This window comes from Oncorhynchus kisutch, linkage group LG23, assembly GCF_002021735.2.
Source record: "Oncorhynchus kisutch isolate 150728-3 linkage group LG23, Okis_V2, whole genome shotgun sequence".
Taxonomy (NCBI): Eukaryota; Metazoa; Chordata; class Actinopteri; order Salmoniformes; family Salmonidae; genus Oncorhynchus; species Oncorhynchus kisutch.
The window spans coordinates 42,929,101-42,956,266 of NC_034196.2; the positions used below are offsets into that span (position 1 = coordinate 42,929,101).

Here is a 27,166-nt window from a genome sequence, read left to right on the forward strand (position 1 = left end):
ACATTAAATAGGAAATTAAATATACATTCTATGAACGTGAACACGTCATGCAACATAATGTACTAGTCACTCCTTTTCAATACTCTCTCTCTCGCTCTCTCTCAATCTCTCTCTCAAACTCTCTCAAACTCTCTCTCACTCTCTCTCACTCTCACTCACTCTCACTCTCTCACTCTCTCTCTCTCACACTCTCACTCCAGTGGTCCCTCTCCAATTACTTCGTAACCTACTGACTCCGTTGGTACTTCCTTCGTTTATAGAGATGTAAAGTGAGAAGTCTTCGTAACCTACTGACTCCGTTGGTACTTCCTTCGTTTATACAGATGTAAAGTGAGAAGTTTACGTCACCTAGGATTTTCAGTTTTTCGAAAACTGCTCTCGATTGCTCATGCAGTAATCTGTTTATTTTAGATGTATCTAACTTGATGCCTAAATGCTAAAATTATTTCAAGATGTATAAATATTAACTGGTGCCCATTTAAAAGTGAACACATTACCAGCCTCTCTCCGCAGCTGCTTAGGGCATCACCCTTCTGGAAGTCAGCTCAGAACTTTGGAGGTTTTGAGCAAATTCACAAGGCAACATCTGTTAAACTAATGCTGTCATGGCAACAGTGATTTGAGAGACTGAAGATCATTTTGAGTCCTAGGGGTTATAAAGTACCACTAAAGAGAGTTTAACCTTGTCAACATGGACTGACTGTCCTAGTTTTCTTCCTTTTTTTCCCTCCAGACCTGTGGAACAAAACATTGATTTCTTGTAGTAGATCAAGATATTTCAATTCAAGGTGTGTATGAGAATCGTGCCATTTTTGCATGCAAAGCCGCAACCCCTTGTGTATTGAGCCGTGTAGAAGATACTCAAGTAGCAACAAAGCAATGGAAAATGAACTAACTGAACTAGAATAGAAGTGCTCTGAAAGATTCGCCGACTATTCACACCCTGTCATTGTTTAGGTGCTGAATATCCACGTGGTTGTTTGTTTTTAATATATAGCAATTTGCTAGACTACTTAATTTAGACTTTAGGAATCTTCCACATTGTTATGGTGAAAATATCCACATTTTTATTGTGCTTCGTTTTCGTCCATCTTTGTCACCGTAGGTCTAAACTATTCTATTACTTCCTACTCCCCTGCAAACAATGATGTACTCAGGGTGTGAAAAATTTTGTTCCTTTTTGTAGACTTGACTTTTTGGTTGTCATGCAGTACCAAGTGATGGTGCGGGGAAGGACTCTGTACAGAGTGGGTGGTATATGTCAGTGGTCCCCTTGCACCGGGAGGGTGGTCTTGGGCCCTGGTCATACAGCCAACCACCTGCCAACCCTCTGACCACTACAGCAACTGGCTGTAGAGACTTTTTACTGTATGTTGTGGACGGAGAAGGGAGTATTGATGGGTTGTTGTTTTTTTCCCTCTCGTACGTCACGGTGAATACTGGAAACGCTTTCTCAGCTTGACATGTTTTGCCAGGTCTTGAATCTGAGATGTCTAAAGTTAAGATGTTAAGATGTCTAAAGTTAAGATGTCTGAGATGTCTAAAGTTAAGATGTCTAAAGTTAAGATGTCTGATGTCTAAAGTTAAGATGTCTGATGTCTAAAGTTAAGATGTCTGAGATGTCTAAAGTTAGGATGTCTGAGATGTCTAAAGTTAAGATGTCTGAGATGTCTGAGATGTCTAAAGTTAAGATGTCTGAGATGTCTAAAGTTAGGATGTCTGAGATGTCTAAAGTTAGGATGTCTGAGATGTCTAAAGTTAAGATGTCTGAGATGTCTGAGATGTCTAAAGTTAAGATGTCTGATGTCTAAAGTTAGGATGTCTGAGATGTCTAAAGTTAGGATGTCTGAGATGTCTAAAGTTAAGATGTCTGAGATGTCTAAAGTTAAGATGTCTGAGATGTCTAAAGTTAAGATGTCTGAGATGTCTAAAGTTAAGATGTCTGAGATGTCTAAAGTTAAGATGTCTGAGATGTCTAAAGTTAAGATGTCTGAGATGTCTAAAGTTAAGATGTCTGAGATGTCTAAAGTTAGGATGTCTGAGATGTCTAAAGTTAGGATGTCTGAGATGTCTAAAGTTAGGATGTCTGAGATGTCTGAGATGTCTAAAGTTAAGATGTCTGATGTCTAAAGTTAGGATGTCTGAGATGTCTAAAGTTAAGATGTCTGAGATGTCTAAAGTTAAGATGTCTGATGTCTAAAGTTAAGATGTCTGAGGTCTAAAGTTAAGATGTCTGAGGTCTAAAGTTAAGATGTCTGAGATGTCTAAAGTTAAGATGTCTGAGATGTCTAAAGTTAAGATGTCTGAGGTCTAAAGTTAAGATGTCTGAGGTCTAAAGTTAAGATGTCTGAGATGTCTAAAGTTAAGATGTCTGAGATGTCTAAAGTTAAGATGTCTGAGATGTCTAAAGTTAAGATGTCTGAGATGTCTAAAGTTAAGATGTCTGAGATGTCTAAAGTTAAGATGTCTGAGATGTCTAAAGTTAAGATGTCTGAGATGTCTAAAGTTAAGATGTCTGAGATGTCTAAAGTTAAGATGTCTGAGATGTCTAAAGTTAGGATGTCTGAGATGTCTAAAGTTAGGATGTCTGAGATGTCTAAAGTTAGGATGTCTGAGATGTCTAAAGTTAGGATGTCTGAGATGTCTAAAGTTAGGATGTCTGAGATGTCTAAAGTTAGGATGTCTGAGATGTCTAAAGTTAGGATGTCTGAGATGTCTAAAGTTAGGATGTCTGAGATGTCTAAAGTTAGGATGTCTGAGATGTCTAAAGTTAGGATGTCTGAGATGTCTAAAGTTAAGATGTCTGAGATGTCTAAAGTTAAGGGTAAAGATGCCATAGGGAGTCTTGTTCTTTTGTTGATGAACAACGGATCTGAGCTATAGAAAGGCAGAATGTAAGTCTTCACATATAGAACACATTGTGCCTGCATTTACAATGGCTCCACGCGTTGTCCAACCCCCTCGCAGTAAGAGCACTCTGTGGAAGAGAATCCACCATCTACTTCCTGTATACAGTACAGTAAACGTGGCTTAAATGCAGAAGTGGTTCTTTTTTTTTTAAGAGCACAACTCGGCCAATGTGGTAAGAGCACAACTCGGCCAATGTGGTAAGAGCACAACTCGGCCAATGTGGTAAGAGCACAACTCGGCCAATGTGGTAAGAGCACAACTCGGCCAATGTGGTAAGAGCACAACTCGGCCAATGTGGTAAGAGCACAACTCGGCCAATGTGGTAAGAGCACAACTCGGCCAATGTGGTAAGAGCACAACTCGGCCAATGTGGTAAGAGCACAACTCGGCCAATGTGGTAAGAGCACAACTCGGCCAATGTGGTAAGAGCACAACTCGGCCAATGTGGTAAGAGCACAACTCGGCCAATGTGGTAAGAGCACAACTCGGCCAATGTGGTAAGAGCACAACTCGGCCAATGTGGTAAGAGCACAACTCGGCCAATGTGGTAAGTTTTGAGGCCGTAGACGTCTCACCTATCACTTTACCCACATGGCAACGGTCCCGACAAGAGTTCAGAAAACCTGCTGATTCAGGGGGGAAAGAGTTGTAACTTATAAATCTGCTCCCTGTACGGCATGTCCTATAAAGTCAGAAGAATAGATGGAGGTGGAAAGTCTATATAAATATGTATTATTATTTTTTTACCTGTGAGATCAGACATCAAAAGTCAGTGAGCGGAATTTCCCATAAAGGAAAGGAGTTCACTGTTAAATCGTGTCGTCTCCTCCCAACATGGGAGCTTTCTGAATGTTCCAGGACTTGGAATGAGATTAATGAAGGAGGTGGGAGATTCCCACCAAATGCATGGGTGGTGATGGGAGGGGGTGGGATGAGGTAGTGTGTCTGTGTGAAAGCCTGCATCATACTCTGGAACCGGAATATAGTTTTTTTTGCGAACACCTTTTTTTTTTTTTTTTTTTTGTGTGTGAAGAATTACTTTTTCAGAAGCTTTTGTCTCAGCTATCTGTTGAGCTGCTAGCTGCTAGCTGGGATTGTGTGGCCTCCTGTTGAAGGAGAGGGAGAGGCCTCCTGTTGAAGGAGAGGGAGAGGCCTCCTGTTGAAGGAGAGGGAGAGGCCTCCTGTTGAAGGAGAGGGAGAGGCCTCCTGTTGAAGGAGAGGGAGAGGCCTCCTGTTGAAGGAGAGGGAGAGGCCTCCTGTTGAAGGAGAGGGAGAGGCCTCCTGTTGAAGGGGAGCGTGAGGCCTCCTGTTGAAGGGGAGCGTGAGGCCTCCTGTTGAAGGGGAGCGTGAGGCCTCCTGTTGAAGGGGAGCGTGAGGCCTCCTGTTGAAGGGGAGCGTGAGGCCTCCTGTTGAAGGGGAGCGTGAGGCCTCCTGTTGAAGGGGAGCGTGAGGCCTCCTGTTGAAGGGGAGCGTGAGGCCTCCTGTTGAAGGGGAGCGTGAGGCCTCCTGTTGAAGGGGAGCGTGAGGCCTCCTGTTGAAGGGGAGCGTGAGGCCTCCTGTTGAAGGGGAGCGTGAGGCCTCCTGTTGAAGGGGGGAGCGTGAGGCCTCCTGTTGAAGGGGGGAGCGTGAGGCCTCCTGTTGAAGGGGGGAGCGTGAGGCCTCCTGTTGAAGGGGGGAGCGTGAGGCCTCCTGTTGAAGGGGGGAGCGTGAGGCCTCCTGTTAGTGGGGAGCGTGAGGCCTCCTGTTGAAGGGGGGAGCGTGAGGCCTCCTGTTGAAGGGGGGAGCGTGAGGCCTCCTGTTGAAGGGGGGAGCGTGAGGCCTCCTGTTGAAGGGGGGAGCGTGAGGCCTCCTGTTAAGTATCACAATCCCGGGCAGTATCACAACCGGTCATGATTGGGAGTTCCATAAGATGCCGCACAATTGACCCAGCATCGTCTGAGTTAGGGGAGGGTTTGGCTGAGGGGGCTTTACTTGGCTCACTGCGCTTTAGCAACTCCTTGTGGTGGGCCAGGCGCCTGCAGGCTGATTCCTGTTGTCAGTTGAACTGTTTTTCCTCTGACACATTGGTGCGGCTGGCTTCCGGGTGAAGCAGGCAGGTGTTAAGAAGCATGGTTTGGCGGGTCATGTTTTAAAGGATTCATGATTCGACCTTCGCCTCCCGAGCCGGATGGGGAGTTGCAGCGATGAGACGAGAGAAATTAAGGAGGAAAATGGAGTAAAAATTTAAACTAAAGCAGCACTTTGTGTGAATGTCCTGAAGACCATAACCTTGGTGATCCTCCTGTTTTCTGTAATTAGCTGTGAGCTCCAGATGCTGTTTGTGAGCTGTTGCTAACACCAACCTGGAGAGGCCCTCAGGCCCTGGTGTATTGAGCTGTTGCTAACACTAACCTGGAGAGGCCCTCAGGCCCTAGTGTATTGAGCTGTTGCTAACACTAACCTGGAGAGGCCCTCAGGCCCTAGTGTATTGATCTGTTGCTATCACCAACCTGGAGAGGCCCTCAGGCCCTAGTGTATTGAGCTGTTGCTAACACCAACCTGGAGAGGCCCTCAGGCCCTAGTGTTTTGAGCTGTTGCTAACACCAACCTGGAGAGGCCCTCAGGCCCTGGTGTATTGAGCTGTTGCTAACCCCAACTGGGAGAGGCCCTCAGGCCCTAGTGTATTGAGCTGTTGCTAACACCAACCTGGAGAGGCCCTCAGGCCCTAGTGTATTGAGCTGTTGCTAACCCCAACCTGGAGAGGCCCTCGGGCCCCAGTGTATATAAGTGGGTTTATTTAACAGTTGCCTCTTCTTAATTGGTTGAATTCTTAGAGGATCTTGGCTCAATGGTTTCTCATCGGAAACCAAGGGGAAAATGTGATATATATATATATATATATATATATATATATAAAAAACTCCCCAGACTTCCTCTATACAGCCTTGTGGGACACAGTTATGTCCTTTATTTTTCCAGAGGAACATCATTTGGCTTAACGTCTCCCTGCAGACGTGCTTGCCTGTGATATCGGAACATCTGTTAAAATATATGATGGAAAGAAAGGACAGAGTGGATTGAGGTGGAACTATCGAGTTACAGTGCGCTTGGAAGACTTCTGTTTATGGTTTGTTTTTGTCATTGCAAGTAATGCAATGTGACAGTCCATATGTGTCCGTGATACGAATTCATTATTTCCAGTTTTGGGCATCTTCATTCTTGTAAAGTGAAAATCAGATAGTTTTTGGAATTCCTTCATATTTTCACTGCCAACAAATGGCATGTATAGGTTTCTGTTAATGAAAATAATCCATGTGAATTAAGTAATTGAATTGAATTGAAACTAGATCATGTATTCAAAGCTGTGGGGGAAAACGAACACATTTATTCAGTCAATGTGCATACAAGTGGCTTTTCAGGTCTTCCCGTAACAAAAGATCACGTCCTTATAAGGCTTTGCTCTTCAGAAAGTTTCCAACTGATTTGTGCAATTTAGCATGACATCTCTATGAACCTTGAAATGAATTACCCTCGTTGTTCTCATTCTTATGTAGTTTCTTATACAGCGCCTTCAGAAACTATTCACACCCCCTTGACTTTTTCCACATTTTGTTGTGTCACAAAGTGGGATTAAAATGGTTTGAATTTTTTTGTTTTCAATGACGTACACAAAATACTCATGTCAAAGTGGAAGACTAATATATCTTGATTAGATAAGTATTCAGCCCTTTGAGTCAATACATGTTACAATCAGCTTTGGCAGCGATTACAGCTGATTTTTCTGGGTAATTCCTGAAGAGCTTTGTACACCTGGATTGTACAATATTTGCACATTTATAATTGTTTTAATTCTTCAAGCTCTGTCAAGTTGGTTGTTGATCATTGCTAGGTCAGACATTTTCAGGTCTTGCCATAGATTTTCCAGCTGATTTCAGCTAAAGCTGTAACTAGGCCACCCAGGAACATTCACTGTCCTCTTGGTAAGCAACTCCAGTGTAGATTTGGCCTTGTGGTTTAGTTTATATGCTGAAAGGTAAATTCATCTTCCAGTGTCTGATGGAAAGCAGACTGAACCAGGATATCCTCTAGGATTTTGCCTGTGCTTAGACCTATTCCGTTTATTTTTTATCCTAAAAAACAGTCCTTAACGATTACAAGCATACCCATAACACGATGCAGCCACCACTATGCTTGACAATATGAAGAGTGGTACTCAGTGATGTGTTATTGGATTTGCCCCAAACATAACGCTTTGTAATCAGGACATAAAGCAAATTTCTTTGTCACATTTTTTGCAGTTTACTTTAGTGCCTTATTTAAAACGGGATATTTGCTCAAATGGATTTTCAAAAACAACAACATATTTCCACTTTGACATTATGGTGTATTGTGTGTCGGCGTAACAGTATAGCTTCCGTCCCTCTCCTCGCCCCTACCTGGGCTCGAACCAGGGACCCTCTGCACACATCAACAACAGCCACCTTCGAAGCATCGTTACCCATCACCCCACAAAAGCCACGGCTCTTGCAGAGCAAGGGGAACCACTACTTCAAGGTCTCAGAGCGAGTGACGTCACCGATTTGAAACACTATTAGCGCGCACCACCGCTAACTAGCTAGCCATCTCACATCGGTTACATAGGCCAATGCCAACAAATCTCAATCTAATCTCATTTGTAACACACCTTTCTTTTGGGGGGGGGGGGTGTGTGAGAATACTTTCTAAAGGCATTTTAGCTCCACCATTGTTCATTGTTGAGTCAGCCATCACATTGATTGTGTGTTTTGTTGTGTTGCAGGAGCTGGCTAGCTGTGGATGGAACAGGAAGGAGAAACACCGGCTGGCGCCCAACGTGGTTGCGTTTACACGGAGGTTTAACCAGGTGCGTCCTTCAACAATTCTTATGAAGAAATGTTTCTATGTTGAATAATAGGTTCACAAATACATTCACATCATAGACCGGAATGTCAAGGTTTATATTATGGCATATAACAGAGTAGCTAAGTTTATATCATGGTTTCTTGTAGTGCGAGGTCCTTCAAAACCCATTTGTTTGTTGGTTTTGTCACATGATCTATTTTATAAAAGAATACCATTATAAAAGGTAGTTAATTCATACAGTTCTGGTGTTAGTTTTTTTCAGAACTTGGTTGCGTGATTTGTCTTTTTATAAAAACCTGATACTATTTAACCTTGTTCCTCAGGAACTTGTAGAGGAAGAAGAAAATTAGATCGGTTTACTTTTCTATGTCTAGAGAAAACCCCTTAAGGTGAAATGAATAGCGTAGCAGAGCAGTGGGCCTACCCTTTTCTCATTACTCCCTTGATGACGTATCTCTTCACCTCATCTTCTCCCACCGCCCTAATCCCATGGGCATCACTGGACAAAAAAATGAAACCGGACATCATTTGGTTTACCCTCATCATCGTTGGTAGAGGCATAATAACCTTAATAGGTGTTTGCTAATGGAATACACTTATTCTGTGACCTGTTCTTCTCTTCACTTCATAAGGCATAATTCAAACCAGATGTGAAAGACCATTAAAATACTTAAAATGCTACCACAGACAACAGATCCATATACCAAATTGCCGAGGATACATACACAAAGAAGTCAAGAGACTTGTTTTCGTTGTGGTCCTTTTTTTTTTTAAATGAGATTTCAAGTCTTACAATATGTTTTTCTTTGACACTTTTCCGTCACAAAATGGCCCGGTTTCAAAGCTTTTGCATCGAAAAGGCTTACCGTGTTACGCTGGCTCTCACCTCTGTTTCTGTGTGTCATTGGCTCCCACTTGGTCCTGTCTGTTGGGCTCGTACCCTCTGCAGCTTAGATCTCAAATGATCTCAAACTGTGCCCAACTGGTGACGGCTATGCCATTAAACTATTATCGGCCTCACGTGGCTCCCTAACTGGAAACGCAGGGTGGAAATACTATTAGCCAATCTCTACGGGCGGTTTGCCAGCTTGTTGTTTCTTCTCCCTTTCTTTGTCCCCGTCCCACTCCACCCCCCCTGTTGTCTCCGTCCCACTCCACCCCCCCTGTTGTCTCCGTCCCACTCCACCCCCCCCTTTTGTCCCCGTCCCACTCCACCCCCCCCTTTTGTCCCCGTCCCACTCCACCCCCCCTTTTGTCCCCGTCCCACTCCACCCCCCCTTTTGTCCCCGTCCCACTCCACCCCCCCTTTTGTCTCCGTCCCACTCCATCCCCCCTTTTGTCCCCGTCCCACTCCACCCCCCCTTTTGTCCCCGTCTTTATTGGCAGTCGGAGGGTACAGATATAGAAAGAAATAAAGACATTGATTTAATTTGAAACCCTGGTTTGTAATCTAAAGAACCTTTGGTTTGAATGGAATATCTTTTAATGTGAGGACGGACACGGCGTAGTCCGAGCGACACTGACGATGACATTCCTCAGCGACTGCCGATCCAGCTGGACACAGCTCTTCAACAGGGCTGTTCATTATCCCCACATTGGGGCTCATGGGGACAGCCCTGTAGGCAGCTCCCTACTCAGTGATCTACTGGAAATAGCCTGGTCCAATCACCACTAAAGGTACAATACATTTGGGATTTTTGTAGAACGTCCATACTTATTTGCGGGAAGTTGGAACAAAAAAAAAAAAAGGACTCACTCGGAGCATATTCCATTTTCTTTCCCGTCTTCCCCCGGAAGGCATTGTACAGTCCAAGGCAAGACGTGTAATTGCATTAATGTCAAAATACAGTTATTGACAGTCATTTAATTGCTGTAATTGGCCTGTTTAATAATCTCACACATTTCTAACTTTAATGCTATTCCTTTGTTTTCAGTTGCGTAAGTACAAATGTAATTGTCTCAAAGGAGAAGTTATGTTTATTTTCCCAGTCCTCATTTTTGCTAAGTGCAATTTAGAAGCATATACTTGGATTGCTGATATTTAGCCATTTACGTTTATGATCTATTTATAATGGAAGCATTTGTTACCATTACAGCCAAGTCATAACTAGAAACAGATCGGGACCACTTTGAAATAAATCCTTTCTTTTTTTCCCCCCCATTTGTTGCCAAAATGGAAGAGTGCTGAGTTAACTTAAATAAACGTCCATATTTAGACTTAAATGACTTAAATGACCAGTCTCTTAGCTGGTGGTTGGGTCTGTTTTTTTTACGACACAATTAGACCAAACATGACTAGCTGGCTCCATGGTTCTGGAAAGATGGCCACACATGTGAAGGAAGGTTGGGTACTTGTTGAAGGGTCACCTGCATACGCCTCCATAGGCCAGAGAGAAAGAGGTCCTCTGAAAGATCCCAATTCCCCCTCCAGCTTCCTTTTACATCCTTGTCCATCGAAGGACATCTGGGTGACTGTTTCACGAACATGGAGGGTATCTGGGATTCTCTCTTGGATTCCCATAAACACTTGAGATGTTGACTGTTGCATGACCACTGAAGCATAATCAGCAGAATGGTTCAAACCAATTGTGCATTATATTTAAAAAAATATATATAGCGTCTTGGAAACGGGAGAAACAGGATGTAAACTTTTAGTCGTTGATTGGCGAGGAATTCAAAAACCTTTTTTAAACAGTAAGTCCCCCTATTTAGTGGACTTTAAGTAGTTCTGCATCATTTCCCGACCGCCATTCTTGTGTACAGTGCGCTCCGTGAACGGCGCAACATCAATTGCTGTGAACTCTGTGAACGCTCTGGTTGTCCCGCTTGTCCCGACACGTTAGTTTTCTGGCCTATCCAAACAAAGGATCCATTTCCTCTGCCTGTGAACCTCGCAGCTCCGCTTACAATACGGCATAGGAAGTGGGAGGAGCCTAGCGATCGCGGCAAAGCAACAGCATCTTGTTCTGAAGTTCGCAGATGGATTTCAAAATAATTTTGTAGAATTGAAGCAAGACCTCTTGGTCACAGAGGGATGAAGTCACTTGGTGCCTAAAGATGACGTTGTGACGAGTAATAAGCGTTACTATGCGTTGTTTATGGCCCTCGTGATAATTACGTTTGCGTATGTCTCTATTTAGGTTGAAATCTACATTTTTGGCATTAAATTTAGCAGGTTTAAAGGAGGTTTTCCTTTGCTATATGCCTCACCCAATGTCCTGAGGGGAAACAAACACACACTGTTATTTCACAACAGACAGAAGCATAATTGTGATGCTATTGGTCCTGGCCATGTTGCTGGACTCGTTTAGTATATGGATTTGTGTTAACGTGTTCTTTTTGCATAATATGTATTACATTTAGTTTTATTTCAGATTGATCCCGTGTAGCATTACCATGTGTTGTTATCGGTTTAATTTTGGTTCCATTCTCCTCTGCGGGTTCATTTCCTGGGAGCATTTTAGCTGGGATGAAGCCATAGTTTGAAAGGAGACATCGCTCAGAGATTCTCCAAGGAGTGGAGTGATATCAACCATGTTATTGACTTGTTCTACTGATACATTCCTGGAGGTTTATGTTGACCTAAGGAGTGAATGATTCATTGACACTGTGGGATTACACTGAGCTCCTTTTTTCTTTTTAAGTGTCTCTTGGCCTCCGCTGAGATAAAAATGCCATGTTGTCATAGCGAGTATTGAATCATCCCTTCCATCACATGATCAACCTCAGAACTGCCTCTGTCTCTCTTTATCGCTCTTTATCTCTCGCTCGCTCGCTCGCTCACACACACTCACCACTCTCCACTTCCACTCTAGAACGTGTGGGGGTTCCCTGGCAGGTGGAGAGCTTTGAGCCGCAGTAGCCGCCCACAACATTCACGGAAAGAATGATGATGATGATGATGATGATACTGTGAGGGAGGGGGGGGGGGGGTACTCTCCAAGTTGCATATCGGTTTCCCCGTTCTCTCCTCCACTCCTTCTCAAGGCCCTGTTGCAGAACCATAGCTAATTCCTCATAGGTACCCAGGATACAGGGAGCCCTGGTGCCCTTAGAGCTTAGCGAGGGATTAGACCCCGTCCAACACTCAACGTCTCTGGCGCCTCCTCAAAGGGGCTTTCGGATAAGTGTCTCTCGTTAGCTCATGAGCAACGGCCCAATTTGTGTCAAATGGCAACGGTGGAAAGCAGCACAGTGGATGATGTAATGACTCTTTCAATTCAGTGCCTGCAAATTTTTTTTTTTTAAAGGCCCCTCCTGATCCAAGCACATTGACCTAGTATCCATCTTAAGGATTGCCACGAGCGCTAGTTTGAAAGGTGGAACATTCAGATCAGTCACGTCCTCAAGCCAGAGGTTTAGCTCATTGCAGGTTACCCGTTTGAAAAGGGAGTTTTAGACTGACCACCACCAGATCTTCATTGTGGTGCTAATTTTGGTGATTTAAAAAAAAAATGTCCCTTTGACATCAATGCATTACTGAGTGCACATTTTACCTAAATTGAAGTTAGGATTTACAGCTGAATCAAGGTGAATGAAGACCATTTGAACAGCTTCCCAAATCCCAGACGGTAGGCCATGGAACGGTGCCAGTTAAATGTCTTAACAGACACTCCGATCAGACTGTTGCTTCGAAGGTGGAGCTCAGACATTGCTAGAGTTTTTACATTTCGAAACATAATATTTTATAACTCGGAACACCAGCTGGCCTTTGCCCTGAGCCTGCCTGCGATGTTAAAAGACAAGTTCACTTAAAAACATTTTTTTTATCCAATCTGTGTTTTGGGATGTAAAATGGCATGCTATGGAAGTGTTTTTTTGTTGTTGTGAGATTTCACTTTCCCCACCAGCGATAGACTTCCTCATAATCATTCTGCATTTACAGGGGCACAGAACAAATCATGAAAAAAGGCTCCAAAAAAACAGAATTATGTTATTTTAGATGTTGGACGCATGAAATTGTGTCATTCCTGAACTTTATCCTCAACGTTACGTTCCAGTTTGTGGGAATTGAGTAATACTTTTACGTGTGCCTGCTACACAGAGAAGCATTTATTAAGGATCCCTGTTAGCTGTTGCCAAGGCAACAAACTGGATGCAGTCTATCACAGTGCCATCTGTTTTGTCACCAAAGCCCCATATACTACCCACCACAAGCTCTTGTTGGCTGGCCCTCGCTTCATACTCGTCGCCAAACCCACTGGCTCCAGGTCATCTACAAGACCCTGCTAGGTAAAGTCCCCCCTTATCTCAGCTCGCTGGTCACCATAGCAGCACCCACCTGTAGCACGCAATCCAGCAGGTATATCTCTCTGGTCACCCCCAAAACAAACTCTTCCTTTACGCCCCTCTCCTTCCAGTTCTCTGCTGCCAATGACTGGAACGAACTACAAAAATCTCTGAAACTGTAAACACTTATCTCCCTCACTAGCTTTAAGCACCAGCTGTCAGAGCCTCTCACAGATTACTGCACCTGTACATAGCCCATCTATAATTTAGCACAAACAACTACCTCTTTCCCTACTGTATTTATTTATTTTTCTCCTTTGCACCCCATTATTTCTATCTCTACTTTGCACATTCTTTCACTGCAAATCTACCATTCCAGTGTTTTACTTTCACATTTTTACTCTTGAACTTATTTAGCCTTGCTATAACAAAGGGGTTGAATAGTTATTGACCCATAAAACACTTTGACATTATGGGGTATTGTGTGTGTGTAGGCCAGTGACACATTCTCAATCAATTTATAATTCCGGCTGTAACACAACAAAATGTTGGAAAAGTCGAGGGGTGTGAATAGTTTCTGAAGGTGCTGTAACGTAATAACCTGAACCTAATTGTTTTCTGGTGAGGCGATATTGATCTCTCCCGGTTTCCGCTGTGACAGTAATGATGTTGGATTGAGAGGATCCTCAGTGATTTGCTGATGTTATGCGTGTCCCAGGAGAACTACCTCATCCTCAGTTGGAATGGCTAAGACCAAAACCAAAACATGGAATGGCTAAGACCAAGACCAAAACATGGAATGGCTAAGACCAAGACCAAAACATGGAATGGCTAAGACCAAGACCAAAACATGGAATGGCTAAGACCAAGACCAAAACATGGAATGGCTAAGACCAAGACCAAAACATGGAATGGCTAAGACCAAGACCAAAACATGGAATGGCTAAGACCAAAACATGGAATGGCTAAGACCAAAACATGGAATGGCTAAGACCAAAACATGGAATGGCTAAGACCAAAACATGGAATGGCTAAGACCAAAACATGGAATGGCTAAGACCAAAACATGGAATGGCTAAGACCAAAACATGGAATGGCTAAGACCAAAACATGGAATGGCTAAGACCAAAACATGGAATGGCTAAGACCAAAACATGGAATGGCTAAGACCAAGACATGGAATGGCTAAGACCAAGACCAAGACATGGAATGGCTAAGACCAAGACCAAGACATGGAATGGCTAAGACCAAGACCAAGACATGGAATGGCTAAGACCAAGACCAAGACATGGAATGGCTAAGACCAAGACCAAGACATGGAATGGCTAAGACCAAGACCAAGACATGGAATGGCTAAGACCAAGACCAAGACATGGAATGGCTAAGACCAAGACCAAGACATGGAATGGCTAAGACCAAGACCAAGACATGGAATGGCTAAGACCAAGACCAAGACATGGAATGGCTAAGACCAAGACCAAGACATGGAATGGCTAAGACCAAGACCAAGACATGGAATGGCTAAGACCAAGACCAAGACATGGAATGGCTAAGACCAAGACCAAGACATGGAATGGCTAAGACCAAGACCAAGACATGGAATGGCTAAGACCAAGACCAAGACATGGAATGGCTAAGACCAAGACCAAGACATGGAATGGCTAAGACCAAGACCAAGACATGGAATGGCTAAGACCAAGACATGGAATGGCCAAGACCAAGACATGGAATGGCCAAGACCAAGACATGGAATGGCCAAGACCAAGACATGGAATGGCCAAGACCAAGACATGGAATGGCTAAGACCAAGACATGGAATGGCTAAGACCAAGACCAAAACATGGAATGGCTAAGACCAAGACCAAAACATGGAATGGCTAAGACCAAGACCAAAACATGGAATGGCTAAGACCAAGACCAAAACATGGAATGGCTAAGACCAAGACCAAGACATGGAATGGCTAAGACCAAGACCAAGACATGGAATGGCTAAGACCAAGACCAAGACATGGAATGGCTAAGACCAAGACCAAGACATGGAATGGCTAAGACCAAGACCAAGACATGGAATGGCTAAGACCAAGACCAAGACATGGAATGGCTAAGACCAAGACCAAGACATGGAATGGCTAAGACCAAGACCAAGACATGGAATGGCTAAGACCAAGACCAAGACATGGAATGGCTAAGACCAAGACCAAGACATGGAATGGCTAAGACCAAGACCAAGACATGGAATGGCTAAGACCAAGACCAAGACATGGAATGGCTAAGACCAAGACCAAGACATGGAATGGCTAAGACCAAGACCAAGACATGGAATGGCTAAGACCAAGACCAAGACATGGAATGGCTAAGACCAAGACCAAGACATGGAATGGCTAAGACCAAGACCAAGACATGGAATGGCTAAGACCAAGACCAAGACATGGAATGGCTAAGACCAAGACCAAGACATGGAATGGCTAAGACCAAGACCAAGACATGGAATGGCTAAGACCAAGACATGGAATGGCCAAGACCAAGACATGGAATGGCTAAGACCAAGACATGGAATGGCTAAGACCAAGACCAAGACATGGAATGGCTAAGACCAAGACATGGAATGGCTAAGACCAAGACATGGAATGGCTAAGACCAAGACCAAAACATGGAATGGCTAAGACCAAGACCAAAACATGGAATGGCTAAGACCAAGACCAAAACATGAAATGGCAAAGACCAAAACCAAAACATGGAATGGCTAAGACCAAAACCAAAACATGGAATGGCTAGTTGTAAAATGCTGTTTTATCAATGAACAGTGGATAGTTTAAAATGTTTGTCCTGACGATGAATAGTTCGAGGTACATTTTAAAACATATTTTCTTTTTTTACTGATGCACAGTGGGACTTTACTATTTATTTTATCAATGAATAGTGGCTAGTTAGTGTTTGTTTTATCAATGCATAGTGGGTAGTTAAAGGGTAAGTGGGTAAACAGACATTGTAGTGAGATTTCTCTTTCATATTTGACTACGGTTTGAAGTAATCCACTGAACAGTGGGACTCTCCGGCTGACGCCTGGGCAGTTTTAACATGGCAAAGTATATAGATGCAGGTTTCCTTCTCTTATACCATAATACATTGTATATTACTGTATCCCTGCGTCTTGATAGGTTGTCCCCAAAGGTACACGATCATGTATCTGCTTCACGTTGTGTGGTGTACCCAGCATCGGTCCCACCCATGAGCCGTACCTATAGTAAACATCAGGGTTAAAGGTCACCATGTTTGCTAGCAGACAAACATTCAATCACGTTTGAGGCTAATTCACCTTCAGACCATGAACTACTTGCACGGACCCCATAACCATTCAAAGATTTAGAGTGAAAACACCCTGTTTCTGGATCCCTATTGTGGAGGTTCTGTTTACTATGATTAGTATCATGGCGCATGTTTACAGTGAAGCTTGTTTACTGCCAGATTGAAAAGGTATACAGTACTTACAGTGCATAGGATCCCACAGGGCTCAAGGCTATATAGACAGGCCCTTTCAGGGCTCCTATTCAAGGCTATAGACAGGCCCTTTCAGGGCTCCTATTCAAGGCTATAGACAGGCCCTTTCAGGGCTCCTATTCAAGGCTATAGACAGGCCCTTTCAGGGCTCCTATTCAAGGCTATAGACAGGCCCTTTCAGGGCTCCTATTCAAGGCTATAGACAGGCCCTTTCAGGGCTCCTATTCAAGGCTATAGACAGGCCCTTTCAGGGCTCCTATTCAGGGCTATAGACAGGCCCTTTCAGGGCTCCTATTCAGGGCTACAGACGGGCCCTTTCTGGGCTCCTATTCAGGGCTATAGCTTGCCCCATTCCAGGGCTAGTATCTGAGAAAAGCATTGGAGCTGGAACAAGCCCCTGGGGGACTCGGCAGTAAATATATCATGATGGTTGTCTGTCAAATTGAGGCTTACAGGTGGAAGTCCCAGGATCTGGCTTAATGGTGTTCACTGTAGAATCTCTGGTTTACCCTGTGGTCTCTGTTTCCTCCGGAGCTGTTACAGTAAATCTGACAGGCCAGAACCAGAAGATTATAGCAGGTTATCTTCCTGTCAAAAAACCTAAACCTGTCGTAACAGGAAGGAACTGCCCAGTCAGAACCAGACAGCAATTCCTGTCACGGTGATAGCCAGTTGAGCTGCGTTACAAGCAAAGTTAATTTATATTTTCCAGTGAAAAACTGAAAAGCAGAGCTTTTGCCCCCACATGATAAAGGAATTAGCCTTCGAGCATAATACAACTGTCAGATGTAGGTGAAAAGGGCAAGTTGTTGTCAAGAACGGTTTGGATTCATCATGCGTCTCTCCTTGTGTTCTCGTGTTCACATGGGTGAAATAACTCTGTGGGTTCCAGAAAGCCGTCATCTACAGTACGTACACACACACACACACACACACACACACCACTGCAAATGCCCTTTGTTAAAACTCATTTGGGGTTTGTGAGGCTCTGCCACACAGTGTGTGCGGCACAAATACAATCAAGGAAACCAAATGGCTTTTAATGGATTTCCATGTCTAGTGTTATTGTGGGTTTTGCTTCAGATTTTTTTTGTGTGGGTAAATTCAGAAATGAGTTCTCCTTAAGCTAGTGGTTTTTCTCAATTGCATTTCCCTCTAAGGAGATTCATGGACCAGACCTTGTAGGGGTTATGGGCTTGGTTGAGCGTCCCCTGTGTTGCCTTGCCCATTTCTGACAAGACATGCACAGACTCCAGCTGCTATTGCTTTTAATCGCAAAGTTAGAAATGAGTGACTACTGCTCACTAACCACAGTGTTAAGTGAGTGATTCTCACTCGTGACTCTAATCTGATCACCCACAATGGCTATGGAAAGTTAAACTGTTGAACTGCATTTTTTTGTTGTTGCACTGTATGTCTAATGACTTGGGGAACAGTGTAGAGGTAGGCCTATTCATTCCTGGTTGGTCCTTGGGGTCTCCCGCTAGACTAACTACTAATTTACCAATCTAAAAATGGGGATAATTTGTCTAATTTTCTATAATAATTTTATGGTAGTAATGGTTGTCTCATTGAAAATAATACTATCCGGTTTCATCCTGCTGTCACGAGTCGGTAATGTGAAATGCAGACTGATGTCTAGATTGTGTGTGTCTTTTTAATACTGTTCTCCATATGTATACTCAGTAATTATGTACTTGTTGTTGTTGTTTTTTTGCAGGTTAGCTTTTGGCTGGTGAGAGAAATTTTGACTGCCCAAACACTGAAGATCCGAGCAGAAATACTGAGCCATTTTGTTAAAATAGCCAAGGTGAGTTCAGACCACTTGGCCACTGAGAATATTGGTTCTAGGATGAATGAGAAAATGAACCACACTGTTAGACTCCAGCAACACAGTCAAACACTCAAATCTTCCTCGTATCCTCTGCTTATTGACCAGTGGGGAGGGCTGCTCAACAAAACACACAAACAATAATTGTCACACAAAGTACAGATTTAGAAAATAATACACTGAATAACACCACAGAAACGTAAACATGAGGAAACATCCCTACATCCACATTGGTGTGAATATTGCTTCCTTTGTAGCCATACTAGTCAGCTAGTTTTATTGAGGAAACCTCCCTACAGCCACATTGGTGTGAATATTGCTTCCTTTGTAGCCATACTAGTCAGCTAGTTTTATTGAGGAAACCTCCCTACATCCACACTGGTGTGAATATTGCTTCCTTTGTAGCCATACTAGTCAGCTAGTTTTATTGAGGAAACCTCCCTACATCCACACTGGTGTGAATATTGCTTCCTTTGTAGCCATACTAGTCAGCTAGTTTTATTGAGGAAACCTCCCTACATCCACATTGGTGTGAATATTGCTTCCTTTGTAGCCATACTAGTCAGCTAGTTTTATTGAGGAAACCTCCCTACAGCCACACTGGTGTGAATATTGCTTCCTTTGTAGCCATACTAGTCAGCTAGTTTTATTGAGGAAACCTCCCTACATCCACACTGGTGTGAATATTGCTTCCTTTGTAGCCATACTAGTCAGCTAGTTTTATTGAGGAAACCTTCCTACATCCACATTGGTGTGAATATTGCTTCCTTTGTAGCCATACTAGTCAGCTAGTTTTATTGAGGAAACCCTACAGCCACACTGGTGTGAATATTGCTTCCTTTGTAGCCATACTAGTCAGCTAGTTTTATTGAGGAAACCTCCCTACATCCACATTGGTGTGAATATTGCTTCCTTTGTAGCCATACTAGTCAGCTAGTTTTATTGAGGAAACCTCCCTACATCCACACTGGTGTGAATATTGCTTCCTTTGTAGCCATACTAGTCAGCTAGTTTTATTGAGGAAACCTCCCTACATCCACATTGGTGTGAATATTGCTTCCTTTGTAGCCATACTAGTCAGCTAGTTTTATTGAGGAAACCTCCCTACAGCCACATTGGTGTGAATATTGCTTTCTTTGTAGCCATACTAGTCAGCTAGTTTTATTGAGGAAACCTCCCTACATCCACACTGGTGTGAATATTGCTTCCTTTGTAGCCATACTAGTCAGCTAGTTTTATTGAGGAAACCTCCCTACATCCACATTGGTGTGAATATTGCTTCCTTTGTAGCCATACTAGTCAGCTAGTTTTATTGAGGAAACCTCCCTACATCCACATTGGTGTGAATATTGCTTCCTTTGTAGCCATACTAGTCAGCTAGTTTTATTGAGGAAACCTCTCTACATCCACATTGGTGTGAATATTGCTTCCTTTGTAGCCATACTAGTCAGCTAGTTTTATTGAGGAAACCTCTCTACATCCACATTGGTGTGAATATTGCTTCCTTTGTAGCCATACTAGTCAGCTAGTTTTATTTAGGAAACCTCCCTACATCCACACTGGTGTGAATATTGCTTCCTTTGTAGCTATACTAGTCAGCTAGTTTTATTTAGGAAACCTCCCTACATCCACACTGGTGTGAATATTGCTTCCTTTGTAGCTATACTAGTCAGCTAGTTTTATTGAGGAAACATCCCATTCATCGCCTGCTGTTCCTTAACGCATGGCAAAATGTTGTTGTGCAATCCAGAGGTTCTCCTGGGACCGACAAGACAAACAAACCCTTGGAGTAGTACCTCTAATGGCCACTAGGCCTTGAGGTTCACACCAATACTGCTGTCCCTATGGACGCTTGTTCACTCGGAGCTCCCCTCAGTTCCCCATTTTAATTCATTCATTAAAAGTTGGAGTAGATACCCCCCCCCCCACACACACACAGTTTATCTATAAAACTATACACAGATATTCAGTTTGATTTGTTGACTGTCAACTGAACATGTAGCTACTAAGTTTTCAAGCATATTGAGGGTAGTTAGTACTTCAGCTATGTCAACAGTTGGCAGCGTATTGAGGGTAGTTAGTACTTCAGCTATGTCAACAGTTGGCAGCGTATTGAGGGTAGTTAGTACTTCAGCTATGTCAACAGTTGGCAGCGTATTGAGGGTAGTTAGTACTTCAGCTATGTCAACAGTTGGCAGCGTATTGAGGGTAGTTAGTACTTCAGCTATGTCAACAGTTGGCAGCGTATTGAGGGTAGTTAGTACTTCAGCTATGTCAACAGTTGGCAGCGTATTGAGGGTAGTTAGTACTTCAGCTATGTCAACAGTTGGCAGCGTATTGAGGGTAGTTAGTACTTCAGCTATGTCAACAGTTGGCAGCGTATTGAGGGTAGTTAGTACCTCAGCTATGTCAACAGTTGGCAGCGTATTGAGGGTAGTTAGCTAAAATAATATGTCAACAGTTGGCAGCGTATTGAGGGTAGTTAGTACTTCAGCTATGTCAACAGTTGGCAGCGTATTGAGGGTAGTTGGCAGCGTATTGAGGGTAGTTGGCAGCGTATTGAGGGTAGTTGGCCATAGTAATATGTCAACAGTTTATAGCGTATTGAGGGTAGTTAGCTAAAGTAAAATGTCAACAGTTTGCAGCGTATTGAGGGTAGTTGGCTGCGTATTGAGGGTAGTTGGCCATAGTAATATGTCAACAGTTTACAGCGTATTGAGGGTAGTTGGCAGCATATTGAGGGTAGTTGGCAGCATATTGAGGGTAGTTGGCAGCATATTGAGGGTAGTTGGCAGCGTATTGAGGGTAGTTGGCAGCATATTGAGGGTAGTTGGCAGCATATTGAGGGTAGTTGGCAGCATATTGAGGGTAGTTGGCAGCATATTGAGGGTAGTTGGCAGCATATTGAGGGTAGTTGGCAGCATATTGAGGGTAGTTGGCAGCATATTGAGGGTAGTTGGCAGCATATTGAGGGTAGTTGGCAGCATATTGAGGGTAGTTGGCAGCATATTGAGGGTAGTTGGCAGCATATTGAGGGTAGTTGGCAGCATATTGAGGGTAGTTGGCAGCATATTGAGGGTAGTTGGCAGCATATTGAGGGTAGTTGGCAGCATATTGAGGGTAGTTGGCAGCGTATTGAGGGTAGTTGGCAGCATATTGAGGGTAGTTGGCAGCGTATTGAGGGTAGTTGGCAGCGTATTGAGGGTAGTTGGCAGCGTATTGAGGGTAGTTGGCAGCGTATTGAGGGTAGTTGGCAGCGTATTGAGGGTAGTTGGCAGCGTATTGAGGGTAGTTAGCAGCGTATTGAGGGTAGTTAGCTAAAGTCATATGTCAACAGTTTGAAGTTGCCACCAAACAAAGTGTTATTTTGACCATGCTAAAGATCGTCTAGGGAGTTATTGACATTACGTGGGACTCTAACCTGTTGTACAGGGTGTCTTCCGTCTATGCTGAGGTCCTATTTATACCAGCAGACCATCCTGGTGTGTTTACCCGTATGGTGGGCCCAAGCACTCTGCTCAAGCCCACGCAACACATGGGACTTAAATGACACGTAGCAGTGTCCTTTCCAAGGAGCCGGTTGAGAAGTGTAGGTATGAAAATAAGCGATGTTGCAGATGTTTAAAAAGAATAATAATATTCTTCTTGAATCTATGGTGCAAAATGTTAAGTATGACGTTTTTGTGGTTTTCCCAGCTGTATGATTTATGAACGAATAGCTCCAGGTAATCATTGTGTGTAGTCATCAACACTTAAAGCACCGTGGCAGCGCTTTGGTGTCGATCTGGCAAAAATGTTTTAATGTTATGCTCCAGTAGAATAGAGAAGTACCTGCATCAATTGCTGCTTTGAAACGAGGTACTATTCATCTTGCTCAGCACATCTATCAAGATTTTATTACAGCACCATAATTACAGGCCTTTTTAAAAATCTGTCTTAGGTCATTAATGGGTGTGTGTGTGTCCCCCCCCCCCACCCCCCACCCCCCACTTGGTCACATGTACGTGTCATGCGTTGTTATTTCTCTTGCGAACCCATTAAGGTTATCAAATAAAACCCAATTTTAGTGAGGGGAAAAAAATATGCAGTGGAGATATTCTGGTGACATATGACGTGAACATGGGCTAGCCTTTCACATAGTTTATGCTGTTGACATATGACGTGAACATGGGCTAGCCTTTCACATAGTTTATGCTGGTGACCTATGACATGAACATGGGCTAGCCTTTCACATAGTTTATCCTGGTGACCTATGACGTGAACATGGGCTAGCCTTTCACATAGTTTATGCTGGTGACATGAACATGGGCTAGCCTTTCACATAGTTTATGCTGGTGACCTATGACGTGAACATGGGCTAGCCTTTCACATAGTTTATGCTGGTGACATATGACGTGAACATGGGCTAGCCTTTCACATAGTTTATGCTGGTGACATGAACATGGGCTAGCCTTTCACATAGTTTATGCTGTTGACATATGACGTGAACATGGGCTAGCCTTTCACATAGTTTAGAGCTTTTGAATGGCGAACCAGAACTTTGTCTTAAGTGTTTTCCAGAACTCATAATTCACAAAATACTTAGGTTTTTATTTATCTGAATAATGGTTCGCAGTGGAATAATTGAACCCAACATGTTTCTCTTGTTATCTTCTGTGACCACATCTGTAAATCAACTGGAATGCTTTTCTCTGATTTCAAAACCAGACCGCTTGAATGAATCTATAAATATTATCCCCCTGTACCAGATTTTCACGTTAAGGTTGATCCAGTACACTTATATCCATGTCATGAATTGGATTGGCAATTGTATTTTCTGAATTCATTGTTATAGCTTAACCCCAATGAAGGCAACCCTCCAGTAACTCATGTGGTGTTCTCTATTTTTGTCAAAGCCAAACAAATCACCCAGCAACGGATTAAAGGGATACTTCTGGATTTTATCTACTTCCCCAGAGTTCGATGAATTCGTGGATACGATTGTTATGCCTCTGTGCCCAGTATGAAGGAAGTTATAGGTAGTTTTGCGAGCCAATGCTAACTGTCGTTAGCGCAAAGACTGGAAGTCTATGGGTATCTGTTAGCATGTAGTCATGATCTAAATGAACTCACCTTTCGACAGACTGTTTGTCCACATGAAAATGATTTTCTCACCTTTAAAAAAAAAAAGTGAATTTCAAATGAATCATCACTGTATTGGTTTCCCAGAAACAATTAAACATGACTTATAATGGCCTCTAACAGTGCCCTGCTGGAGTGAGAGCCAGCTTACTTAGTGGGCCTCTAGGACCAGAGTTTTGTTTTGAGAGAAACACTCTACACAGGGTTTATTAAACTGTGTCAGGACCCAAAGTGGGCCTTGTGAGAGGTGGGTCTTGAGTTATGTGAATACATCTATAATCACACACACTTTCTTGTTTAATTTGGGTCGTTGGAGGACCAATTGGGTCACAGGAGGACGGTCAATTTCTCATTTGGTTTCTGGAGCTGAAAAGGTTTCAGAACCCCTGGTCATGTTAACGCCATTGTATTAGAAGTAATGAAGAAAGCAGACACACCGATGACTAAAACAATAGGTTCTCTCTCTCTCTGTCCGGCCACAGTCCAATCAGGGAGCTGCAGCAGTGAGAGTACCTCCCAGAGGTCATGGCGTGGGGGTGGAAAGAGCTTAGTGGAACCATGACATCATCATGGACCAGGAAAACAGCAGTGGGGATATTGACCATTTGGAAATGGGGAGGATTTTAGAACTACCAAAACTGTCAATCAATTCAGTTGGAAATAGGAGAGAGAATTCATATTTATCTTCTCATTCAGCCAATAGTAGAAAAACGGACAAATTTAAAACTCATGAGGACAGAATTATTAGGTACATTTTTTTTTTAGATGTGGTTGTTGTCGTAGGTTATTCTAGTCAACAGTTTATGGGTCATTTCCATGTTACCTTCAGGAGTCTGATTCTAATTTGTTTATTTAATTAAAACTTTTAACTAGGCAAGTCAGTTGAGAACAAATTCTTATTTACAATGACGGCCTACCAAAAGGAAAAAGGCCTCCTGCGGGGACGAGGGGCCTGGGATTCAAAATAAAAATATAGGACATAACACACAACAGTACAAGAGAGACACCACGACATAAAGAGAGACACCACGACATAAAGAGAGACACCACGACATAAAGAGAGACACCACGACATAAAGAGAGACACCACGACATAAAGAGAGACACCACGACATAAAGAGAGACACTACATAAAGAGAGACCGAAGACAACAACATAGCATGGTAGCAAACATAACATGGTAGCAGCACAAAACATTATTGGGCACAGACAACAGCACAAGAAGGTAGACACAACAATAAATCACGTGAAGCAGTCGCAACTGTCAGTAAGTATGTCCATGATTTAGTCTTTGAATGAAGAGATGGAGATAAAACTGTTCAGTTTAAGTGTATTTTTTTTTGCAGCTCGTTCAAGTTGCTAACTGCAGCGAACTGAAAAGAGGAGCAACCCAGGGATGTACTATTTATGGACTTATGATTCACTAGACTTTTTTAAACGAGGACTGTTTTCAATTCATATGTTGCATTTCAGTGAATTTCAATATATTTTTTAGAATGAATTCACCCTAATCCTGATATCTAATGATGGCTGTCTATATTAGACTAAGAGCTAGCACATGTATATGGAGGCCTGTATGATTCTATTCACAAAGCCAAGTATTCATTCCTCTGGATAGGCCATTAGTTCTCTCTCTTGTTTTCTCTTTAGATTTAACTTTTCATCAGCACAGTTTCAATCTCTTGGATTATTATTCCAGATGTACAGTGCCTTGCGAAAGTATTCGCCCCCCTTGAACTTTGCGACCTTTTTGCCACATTTCAGGCTTCAAACATAAAGATATAAAACTGTATTTTTTTGTGAAGAATCAACAACAAGTGGGAGACAATCATGAAGTGGAACGACATTTATTGGATATTTCAAACTTTTTTAACAAATCAAAAACTGAAAAATTGGGCGTGCAAAATTATTCAGCCCCTTTACTTTCAGTGCAGCAAACTCTCTCCAGAAGTTCAGTGAGGATCTCTGAATGATCCAATGTTGACCTAAATGACTAATGATGATAAATACAATCCACCTGTGTGTAATCAAGTCTCCGTATAAATGCACCTGCACTGTGATAGTCTCAGAGGTCCGTTAAAAGTGAAGAACAAGGAACACACCAGGCAGGTCCGAGATACTGTTGTGAAGAAGTTTAAAGCCGGATTTGGATACAAAAAGATTTCCCAAGCTTTAAACATTCCAAGGAGCACTGTGCAAGCGATAATATTGAAATGGAAGGAGTATCAGACCACTGCAAATCTACCAAGACCTGGCCGTCCCTCTAAACTTTCAGCTCATACAAGGAGAAGACTGATCAGAGATGCAGCCAAGAGGCCCATGATCACTCTGGATGAACTGCAGAGATCTACAGCTGAGGTGGGAGACTCTGTCCATAGGACAACACTGGGGAGCCAGACTCCACCCACTGGGGTGCCAGACTCCACCCACTGGGGTGCCAGACTCCACCCACTGGGGTGCCAGACTCCCACCCACTGGGGAGCCAGACTTCCACCCACTGGGGAGCCAGACTTCCACCCCACTGGGGAGCCAGACTTCCACCCCACTGGGGAGCCAGACTTCCACCCCACTGGGGAGCCAGACTTCCACCCCACTGGGGAGCCAGACTTCCACCCCACTGGGGAGCCAGACTTCCACCCCACTGGGGAGCCAGACTTCCACCCCACTGGGGAGCCAGACTTCCACCCCACTGGGGAGCCAGACTTCCACCCCACTGGGGAGCCAGACTTCCACCCCACTGGGGAGCCAGACTTCCACCCCACTGGGGAGCCAGACTTCCACCCCACTGGGGAGCCAGACTTCCACCCCACTGGGGAGCCAGACTTCCACCCCACTGGGGAGCCAGACTTCCACCCCACTGGGGAGCCAGACTTCCACCCCACTGGGGAGCCAGACTTCCACCCCACTGGGGAGCCAGACTTCCACCCCACTGGGGAGCCAGACTTCCACCCCACTGGGGAGCCAGACTTCCACCCCACTGGGGAGCCAGACTTCCACCCCACTGGGGAGCCAGACTTCCACCCCACTGGGGAGCCAGACTTCCACCCCACTGGGGAGCCAGACTTCCACCCCACTGGGGAGCCAGACTTCCACCCCACTGGGGAGCCAGACTTCCACCCCACTGGGGAGCCAGACTTCCACCCCACTGGGGAGCCAGACTTCCACCCCACTGGGGAGCCAGACCTCCACCCCACTGGGGAGCCAGACCCCCACCCCACTGGGGAGCCAGACCTCCACCCCACTGCTGTGCTAGGCTCGTCAAATCAGAATGAGAATTTCCCTTCAAAATGGCTTCATTACAGACAGAAATACTCCTCAGCACCACCTCAGATGATCCTGCAGGTGAAGAAGCTGGATGTGGAGGTCCTGGGCTGGAGTGGTTACACGTGGTCTGCAGTTGTGAGCCCAGTTGGACGTACTGCCAAATTCTCTAAAATGATTTTGGAGGCAACTTATGGTAGAGAAAAGAACACTGAATTCTCTGGCAACAGCTCTGGTGGACATTCCTGCTGTCAGCATGCCAATTTCACGCTCTCTCAAAACTTGAGACATCTGTGGCATTGTGTTGTGTGACAAAACTGCACATTTAGTGACATTTTATTGCTCCCAGCACAAGGTACACCTGTGTAATGATCATGCTGTTTAATCAGCTTCTTGATATGCCACACCTATCAGGTGGATGGATTGTGATGGCAAAGGAGAAATGCTCACAAACAG

General features: G+C 43.9%; 1 protein-coding gene across 4 annotated transcripts in view; it reads left to right on the top strand.

The window, feature by feature from the left end:
- Positions 1-27,166, top strand: part of LOC109867880 (ras-specific guanine nucleotide-releasing factor RalGPS1) — a 274,063-nt gene that overhangs the window by 65,206 nt on the left and 181,691 nt on the right. For all 4 annotated transcript variants that reach the window (XM_031803280.1, XM_031803282.1, XM_020457186.2 and 1 more), the window contains 2 exons: positions 7,688-7,771; positions 18,218-18,307. In XM_031803280.1, coding sequence (XP_031659140.1) covers positions 7,688-7,771; positions 18,218-18,307 — 174 coding nt within the window. The remainder of the gene's footprint in view (positions 1-7,687; positions 7,772-18,217; positions 18,308-27,166) is intronic.